The sequence below is a fragment of the Pyrgilauda ruficollis genome, unplaced genomic scaffold, assembly GCF_017590135.1.
Source record: "Pyrgilauda ruficollis isolate IOZ18807 unplaced genomic scaffold, ASM1759013v1 scaffold954, whole genome shotgun sequence".
Classification (NCBI taxonomy): domain Eukaryota; kingdom Metazoa; phylum Chordata; class Aves; order Passeriformes; family Passeridae; genus Pyrgilauda; species Pyrgilauda ruficollis.
This window is the reverse complement of record NW_024531644.1, coordinates 2104-11322: the sequence shown is the minus strand read 5'-3', so window position 1 is coordinate 11322 and position 9219 is coordinate 2104. Positions and strand designations below refer to the sequence as shown.

General features: G+C 57.2%; 1 protein-coding gene across 1 annotated transcript in view; it reads right to left on the bottom strand.

Annotated features, from left to right (window-relative positions):
- Nucleotides 1-469: 469 nt before the first annotated feature.
- LOC121365472 (proto-oncogene vav-like) overlaps nt 470-9219 on the bottom strand; it is a gene marked incomplete at both ends in the record, with an annotated part of 10704 nt that continues 1954 nt past the window's right edge. The window contains 11 exons of the mRNA XM_041489678.1: nt 470-501; nt 651-716; nt 1347-1483; nt 2040-2085; nt 2283-2305; nt 3304-3401; nt 4510-4611; nt 4718-4827; nt 5908-6040; nt 7388-7473; nt 8951-9037. Coding sequence (XP_041345612.1) covers nt 470-501; nt 651-716; nt 1347-1483; nt 2040-2085; nt 2283-2305; nt 3304-3401; nt 4510-4611; nt 4718-4827; nt 5908-6040; nt 7388-7473; nt 8951-9037 — 920 coding nt within the window. The remainder of the gene's footprint in view (nt 502-650; nt 717-1346; nt 1484-2039; nt 2086-2282; nt 2306-3303; nt 3402-4509; nt 4612-4717; nt 4828-5907; nt 6041-7387; nt 7474-8950; nt 9038-9219) is intronic.

Sequence of the window (9219 nt, the reverse complement as noted above, 5' to 3'; positions counted from 1 at the left end):
GTCTGACCCCAAAAACCCCACCCGGGACCCCAAAACCACACCCGGACCCCAAAAACTCCAACCCGGACCCCAAAAACCACACCCAGGACCCTTCCCCATCTCCAGAGGGGAGTGTGACCCCAAAAACAGGACAGAGAGGGAGGAAGGGGGAGGGAATTTGGGGATTCAGGGCAGAATTTAGGGGTCCCAGGGTGGAATTTTGGGGTCCCAGGTGCTAATTTCGGGGATCCAGTTGCGAATTTTGGGGTCCCAGGCCAAAATTTTGGGGTTTTAGGTGCAAATTCTGGGGTTTTAGGTGCAAATTTTGGGGTCCCAGCTTTGAATTTTGGGGTTCCCTTTGCGAATTTTGAGTGTTCAGGGCAGAATTTTGGGGTTTTTGGTGCGAATTTTTGGGTCCCAGGTTCAAATTTTGGGTTTCTCAGGGCAGAATTTGGGGTTCAGGCTCGAATTTTGGGGTCCCCTCACTGACCATGGGTACACAGAGAGATCCGGCAGCGGCGCCTGTGACAAAAAAAGAGAAAGAAAACCCAAAATTTGGGTTCGGGGGAGCTCCAAACGACCCCCCCAAACACCCCAGACCCCAGACCCAAATTCGGGGACACCCCCAGAAAATTTTGGGGGGGTTTTTTTTGGGGTTCCCCCAAACTCACGGCCACGAAAGGTTTGACGGCGCTGCTGGGGAACCAGCCCAGCTCCCCGCTGGCCACGTTCCGACCCTGGGGGGAAATTTGGGGGTTCCAGGGGGGTCCCGAGACCCCCAAAAGGGTTGGGACGACCCCCCCAGAGCCCCCCAGGAATTTGGGGTGGGGTCCCCCCTAAATTCCGGGAGGTCTCCCCCAGATTTTGGAGGCTCTTTTGTGGTTTTTGGGATGCTTTGAGACCCTCCCAAGGATTGGGGGGGGGGGGAAATATGGGGGTTCCAGGGGGGTCCCGAGACCCCCAAAAGGGTTGGGACGACCCCCCCAGAGCCCCCCAGGAATTTGGGGTGGGGTCCCTCCTAAATTTTGGGGGGTCTTCTGTGGTTTTTGGGGTGTCTTGAGACCCTCCAGGAATTGGGGATGGGGTCCACCCCTCCCCATTTTCGGAATCCACCCCATTTCACGACCCCCCCCAATTTCAGGACCCCCCCCAATCTAAGAACCCCCTCCCCATTTCGGGGGTCCCAACCCCTAATTTGGGGGTCCCAAACCCCACTCCGGGGGTTCATCCCCATTTAAGAACCTCCCCCCCAAATTTTTGGAGTCCCCCCCATTTCAGGGGTCCCACCCCCATTTTAGGAGCCCTCCCCCATTATAGGACCCTCCCCTTATTTTCCCAATTTTTGGGGTCCCCCCCGTGTCCCCCACCTGCCACCAGAGCTCCTCGGCCTCGGCCGCTGTCACCTCGATGACGTCACCGGGGCTGAGGCGCAGGGGAGGGGCCAGGACCCCCGGAGGGGGGGGCACCCCAATGTAGGACTGGGTGCTCTCCATTTTGGGGAGTCCTGGGGGGGGGAACCCCGAGTCAGGACCCCCCACGGGACCCCCAAAAATGGATTTGGAGGGGTCAAAAACACCCCAAGAAGGATTTGGGGGGACAAAACCCCCCCGGGGACCCCAAAAATGCATTTCAGGGGGTCAAAAACCTCCAGGGACACCCCAAATTTCAACTGTGGGGGGATCAGGACCCCCAAATTTGAGCTGCGGGAGTCAAGACCCCTGAAACCCCCCAAAATCTGTCCTGGGGGGGTCATGATCCCCTAAATTTCAACTCGGGTGTCCAGGACCCCCAAATTTAAGCTGGAGGGGGTTGGGACCCCTAAAATGTGGACTGGGGGGGAGGACCCCCCAAAATCTGTCCTTGGGGGGGGGATCAGAACCCCCAAATTTGAACTGGGGGTGTCAGGATCCCCCAAAACCCTCCCCAAATCTGTTCTGGAGGGGGGTCATGACCCCCCAAATTTGGACTGAGGGGGAGATCAGGACCCCCGGTTTTGAGCTGGGGGGTCAAGACCCCCAAATTTCATCTGGGGGGGGGGTCAGGACCCCCAAATTCCTCACCCAGCTCCCCCCGTTTCTTGTCAGGTCCCGGCCGCTGCGATTTGTTCTGGAGGGGGGAGAGAGGGAAGGAGACCCCCGTGAGTGGGGAGGATTTGGGGGGGCTTGGGGGGCCTGGACCACCCCCAGAGACCCCGGGGACCCTCCCAGGGATCCCCGGGGACCCCCCCCCATAAAACCCCCCCAAAATCCGGGGGTTTTAGTTTGTCCAGAGGCGTCTCCCCCCGTTTTTGCCAGTTTTGGTACCTTCCGTGCACCCGATCCAGGATCTGGGGGAGAGAAAGTTAATTAGTGAGGGGTAATTAGGGGTTTGCTTAATTAGTGATGAGGTAATTAAATAGTGCTTTAGTTAATGAGAGGTAATTAGCTCACAATTTATTAGTGAGGGAGTAATTAGTCATTTTGTTTAATTAATAAAGGAATAATTAGCTTTTGTCTTAATTAATGTTGGAGTAATTAGTCCATCCCCTAATAATATTATGGTAATTAGCCATCCTCTAATTAATGACATGGTAATTAGCCTCCTTTAATTAATGTTGGGGTAATTAGTCCATCCTCCAATTTATTACATGCTAATTAGCCTCTCTCTTAATTGATGTTAAGTAATTAGGGCTGAGGGTAATTAGTCCATCCCCTAATTAATGATGGATTAATTGGCCCCAGCCCTAATTAACAGCTGGAAAATAGATCCACCACTAACTAATAACAGCCAATTACTCCATTCCCTAATTAATGATGGGGTAATTGGTCCCACCACTAATTAATGCAGGGACTAATTAACTCTTCTCTTAATTAATGCTTGCATTGAATTAGGTTCAGTGGGTGGCCATCATTACGGCATCCCACCTTGTCTTGCTCCATGTCGGCCATCTTGTATCCCACAATGCCCTGCTCTGTCAGCCATCTTGTATTCCATAATGCTGTGTCAGCCATCTTGTATCCCACAATGCCCTGCTCTGTCAGCCATCTTGTATCCCACCAATTACCAGCCCAATGTCAGCCATCTTGTATCCCACAATGCCCTGCTTTGGCAGCCTTCTTGTATTCTATAATGCTTAATGTCAGCCATCTTGTATCCCACAATGCCCTGTGCTGTGTCAGCCATTTTGTATCCTATGCTACTCAGTGTCAGCCATCTTGTATCCCACAATGCCTTTCCCTTCCCCATTACCCTCCTGCCCCCATTCACTGTTTCTCTCCTCTTCAATCCCATGATGCCCCTCCCCAGTCGCACGATGCCCCTCCCCAATCCCATCATGCCACTCACCAGTTACGGCCTTCCCGCAGGTCCCCACGCGCCCCAGGCACTCCTTGTGGGCGGGGGCTCGGCAGCGGCTGCAGCGATAGCCCTGGTAGAAGGTGCCCCTGGGGACACGGGGTCACGGTCACAGGGGACACCACCAGCCATGCCCCACACCCACCTGAGGCCACCCAGGACTGACCAGTCCATGACTGACCTGAGCCTGCCCAGGACTGACCAGTCCGTGACTGACCTGAGCCCACCCAGGACTGACCAGTCCATGGTTGACCTGAGCCTGTCCAGGACTGACCAGCCCAGGACTGACCAGTCCATGGTTGACCTGAGCCCACCCAGGACTGACCAGTCCATGATTGACCTGAACCCACCCAGGACTGACCAGTCCATGACTGACCTGAACCCACCCAGGACTGACCAGTCCATGGTTGACCTGAGCCTGTCCAGGACTGACCAGTCCATGATTGACCTGAACCCACCTAGGACTGACCAGTCCATGACTGACCTGAACCCACCTAGGACTGACCAGTCCATGACTGACCAGTCCATGACTGACCTGAGTTTGTCCAGGACTGACCACTCCATGACTACCTGAGCCTGTCTAGGACTGACCAGTCCATGACCTACCCAGGTTGGCCAGCACAGCCCTGGACCCACTTGTGTGCTGGCCCATGTTGGTCCCACCAGCACCAGCCCAACCAGGAGAGTCTCACCTCGGCTTTGGTCCACCCGGGGCTTGGCCCACTTTGCCCTCCAGCCAACTTTGGTCTTGACCCACCTCAGCCTTGACCTCTAACCAACCCTTGATCCACCTCGGCCTTGACCTCCACCCAACCTTGACCCACCTTGGCCTTGACCCACTTTGGCCTTGACCTCCAACCAACCATTGAGCCACGTTGACCCCTTGGCCCCACCCAACCTTGACCCACCTTGGCCTCTACTCAACATTGACCCACCTTGACTCCAACCCAACCTTGACCCACCTTGGGGCCACTCAGAGCTTGACCCCCAAGGAGCTCCTTGACCCCCCTCAGCCCTTGACCACCCTCCAAGGCTTGACCCACCTTGACCTTGACCCACTCCTTGACCTCACCACCCCCAAGGGTACAACCACCCTGACCTTCACCTTCAACCCTGGGGTCTCCTCCTCTTGCAGAGCCCCCCAAACCCCTCTCCCAACCCCCCCAGGACCATGTAGACACGATTTTGGGGTTCTACCTTAGCAACATCTGGCAGGCCTTGCAGGACGTGGTGTCCTCGAAGGAGAACATCTGGAAGTCATGTCCATCAGCCAGGGCGTGCTCGGGGAAGATGTTGGACCTGCCAGACACGGGGAGGACCTGGGTCGGGTGGGGACAAACTGGGCGTCCCCAGGACCACCCAGTGGGGCAGGTGTGACCTCCTCGGTGGGGACAGGGCCACCTACAGGGCCATCTCGAACTGCTCCAGCCACTTCTTCTTCAGCTCGTGTGTCTTGAAGAAGAGCTCGTAGTCTGGCAGCCCGGCCGTGTCCAGCAGCATGAAGGTGTGGGACCACTGTGGGGTGGGGAGGGGTCAGCCACGCCCCCCAAATAGGGTGGGGCCACGTGGCATTGGGGATACTGGGGTCACACCCCACCCTCCTGGGGTGACTGAGTGGTGGGGTGGACACCAGGGTGTACCAGGGACCGGGATCTAGGAATCCACCAAGGAATGGGGTTTTGGGGTCGACCAGGGACCAGGATCCCAGGAACCACCACGAATGGGGTTTTGGGGTCGACCAGGGACCAGGATCCCAGGAACCACCAAGAATGGGGTTCTGGGGTTCACCAGGGACCAGAATCCTGGGATCCACCAGGGAATGGGGTTTTGGGGTTCAGCAGGGACCAGGATCCTGGGATCCACCAGGGAATGGGGTTTTGGGGTTCACCAGATCTGGGCATTTGGGACCATGAGGGACCTGGATGTTGGGACCACCAGTAACCAAAATTCTGGGATCCACCAGTGGGACCACTGTGGGGTGGGGAGGGGTCAGCCACGCCCCCCAAATAGGGTGGGGCCACGTGGCATTGGGGATACTGGGGTCACACCCCACCCTCCTGGGGTGACTGAGTGGTGGGGTGGACACCAGGGTGTACCAGGGACCGGGATCTAGGAATCCACCAAGGAATGGGGTTTTGGGGTCGACCAGGGACCAGGATCCCAGGAACCACCACGAATGGGGTTTTGGAGTTCACCAGGGACCAGGATCCCAGGAACCACCAAGAATGGGGTTCTGGGGTTCACCAGGGACCAGAATCCTGGGACCCACCAGGGAATGGGGTTTTGGGGTTCACCAGATCTGGACATTTGGGACCATGAGGGACCTGGATGTTGGGACCACCAGTAACCAAAATTCTGGGATCCACCAGACCTGGACCTCTGAGGTGATTGGGAAGAGGACCTGGGCACCACCAGGATCTGGACACCTGGGACCACTTGGAACTGGACACGTGTCCACCAGTGACCAGGTTCCTGGGGTCCAAAAGACTGGACACTCATGTCCACCTCGGTCCTTTGGGAAGAGGACACTGGGACTGGAGGAACCTGGACACTGGGGTCCCCCAGGCCCAGATGTCCCCATGGTGTCCCCGGTACCTTCTTGCCATCGCGGGGTCCGAGGTCACCATCGTGCAGTTGGTGGCACTGGAGGTCCACCACGTCCTTGGTCTCGTAGGAGTCCCCGCGGCGCTTGCAGATGATCAGGGCCTTGTCCAGCAGGAAGCCGTACCTGGGGACAGTGACAAAGGTGACATCGCATCCCTGAGGCCACCGTGCTCCATGGGTGTCCCCATGGCTGCCCTGGACTGGCCTCCAAGTGTCCCTGTGTTCCCATCCTTGTGTCCTCATGGTGTCCCCAAGGGTGTCCCCATGGGAAGGTCTCTGTTTTCTCATGTTCCCCTTGGTGTCCCTGCAGTGTCCCCATGGATGTTCTCATGTCCCCATGGTGTCCCCATGTCCCTAAGATGTCCCTGTGGTGTCTCCATGGATGTCCCCATGCCCCTGAGGTGTCATTGAAGTGTTCCTGAGGTGTCTCCATGGACGTCCCCATGTCCTTGAGGTGTCTCTGAGGTGTTCCCAAGGTGCCTTAATGTCTCCAGGTGTCCCCATGTCCCTAAGATGTCCCTGTGGTGTCTCCATGGATGTCACCATGTCCCTGAGGTGTTCCTGAGGTGTCTCCATGGATGTCCCCATGTTACTGAGGTGTCCCCATGTTACTGAGGTGTCCCCATGTCCCCAAGTTGTCCCCATGTCCTCGAGGTGTCCCCGAGGTGTTCCTGAGGTGTCTCCATGGACGTCCCCATGTCCTTGAGGTGTCTCCGAGGTGCCCTAATGTCCCCAGGTGTCCCCATGTCCCTGATGAGGTGTCTCCATGGATGTCCCCATGTCCTCGAGGTGTTCCTGAGATGAACCCATGCTCCCTAAGATGTCCCTGAGGTGTCCCTGAGGTGTCTCCATGGATGTCCTCATATTCCCATGGTGTCCCATTGTCCCTGAGGTGTTCCTGAGGTGACCCCATGAATGACCCCATGTCTCTGAGATGTCCCCATGTCCCTAAGGTGTCCCCATGTCCTGAGGTGTTTCCATGGATGTCCCCATGTCCCTGAGGTGTTCCTGCGATGAACCCATGCATGTCCCCCTGTCCCTGAGGTGTTCCTGAGATGTCCCCGAGGTGTTTCTGAGGTGTCTCCATGGATGTCCCCATGTCCCTGAGGTGTTCCTGAGATGTCCCCGAGGTGTTTCTGAGGTGTCTCCCTGGACCTCCCCATGTTCCTGGGGTGTCCCCATGTCCCCGAGGTGTCCCCGAGGTGTTCCTGAGGTATCTCCATGGATGTCCCCATGTCCCTGAGGTGTCCCTGAGGTGTTCCTGAGGTGTCCCCATGTCTCTGTGGTGTCCCCATATTGCTGTGATGTCCCTGTGGTATCCCCATGGTGTCCCCAGATGTCCCCAGGTGTCCCCAGGTGTCCCCAGGTGTCCCCAGGTGTCCCCAGGTGTCCCCAGGTGTCCCCAGGTGTCCCCAGGTGTCCCCAGGTGTCCCCAGGTGTCCCCAGGTGTCCCCAGGTGTCCCTGGCCCACCTGTCCACCTTGGAGCGTCTCTCGGCGCTGGAGACCTTCAGCTCCCCGTCGATTTTGGGGCGCCCGAACTGCGCCAGGGACTGCGGCTGGGAACGGGACACGGGAACGGGATGTGGGAATGGGACACGGGAACGGGACACGGGAATGGGACAATGGGAATGGGACATGGGAATGGGATGTGGGAATGGGACAGCAGGAATGGGACACGGGAATGGGATGTGGGAATGGGACACGGGAACAGGATGTGGGAATGGGACACAGGAACAGGACACAGGAACGGGATGTGGGAATGCGACAGTGGGAATGGGACACGGGAACGTGACCTTGGGACATCAGGAACAGGATAGACATCAGGAATGGGATGGACATCAGGAATGGGATGGACATCGGGAATGGGACGTCAGGAAGGGGATGGACATCAGGAACGGGACATGGGAACGCGGTGGACATTGGGAATGGGGTGGACATCGGGAATGGGACACGGGAACGGGATGGACATTGTGACATCAGGAACAGGATATGGGAACGGGATGGACATCGGGAACGGGATGAACATCAGGAATGGGATGGACATCAGGAATGGGATGGACATCGGGAATGGGACGTCAGGAAGGGGATGGACATCAGGAACGGGACATGGGAACGCGGTGGACATTGGGAATGGGGTGGACATCGGGAATGGGACACGGGAACGGGATGGACATTGTGACATCAGGAACAGGATATGGGAACGGGATGGACATCGGGAACGGGATGAACATCAGGAATGGGATGGACATCAGGAATGGGATGGACATCGGGAATGGGACGTCAGGAAGGGGATGGACATCAGGAACGGGACATGGGAACGCGGTGGACATTGGGAATGGGGTGGACATCGGGAATGGGACACGGGAACGGGATGGACATTGTGACATCAGGAACAGGATATGGGAACGGGATGGACATCGGGAACGGGATGAACATCAGGAATGGGATGGACATCAGGAATGGGATGGACATCAGGAATGGGATGGACATCGGGAATGGGATGGACATCGGCAACAGGAAGGACATTGGGAATGGGATGGACATCAGGAACGGGATGGACATCAGAAATGGCATGGACATCAGGAATGGGATGGACATCAGGAATGGGATGGACATCAGGAATGGGATGGACATCGGCAACAGGAAGGACATTGGGAATGGGATGGACATCAGGAACGGGATGGACATCAGAAATGGCATGGACATCAGGAATGGGATGGACATCAGGAATGGGATGGACATCGGGAATGGGACGTCAGGAAGGGGATGGACATCAGGAACGGGACATGGGAACGCGGTGGACATTGGGAATGGGGTGGACATCGGGAATGGGACACGGGAACGGGATGGACATTGTGACATCAGGAACAGGATATGGGAACGGGATGGACATCGGGAACGGGACATTGGGAATGGGATGGACATCGGGAACGGGACATTGGGAATGGGGTGGATATTGGGAACGGGACACGGGAACGGGGTGAACATCAGGAATGGATCCCAGGGGGATTTGGGGGTCCGGGGGGTCCCCACCATGTTGTGCAGGCACAGCTGGATGCTCGTGAGCTGCTTCAGGGTCTCGTTGTCCCGTTTGACCTCGTTCACGCACTGGGCCAGGTCCTGGTGGGGTTTGGGGGTGCTGCAGTCAGAGACCCCCGAACCCCAAAATCCCACCCTGGAATCTCCAAATCCCCCCTGGAAACCTCAAATCTCCTCTGGAACCCCAAAATCCTCCTCTGGAACCCCAAAATTCCCCCTGGAACCCCCCAATCTCCCCCCCAAACCCCCCAACTCCCCCTCCG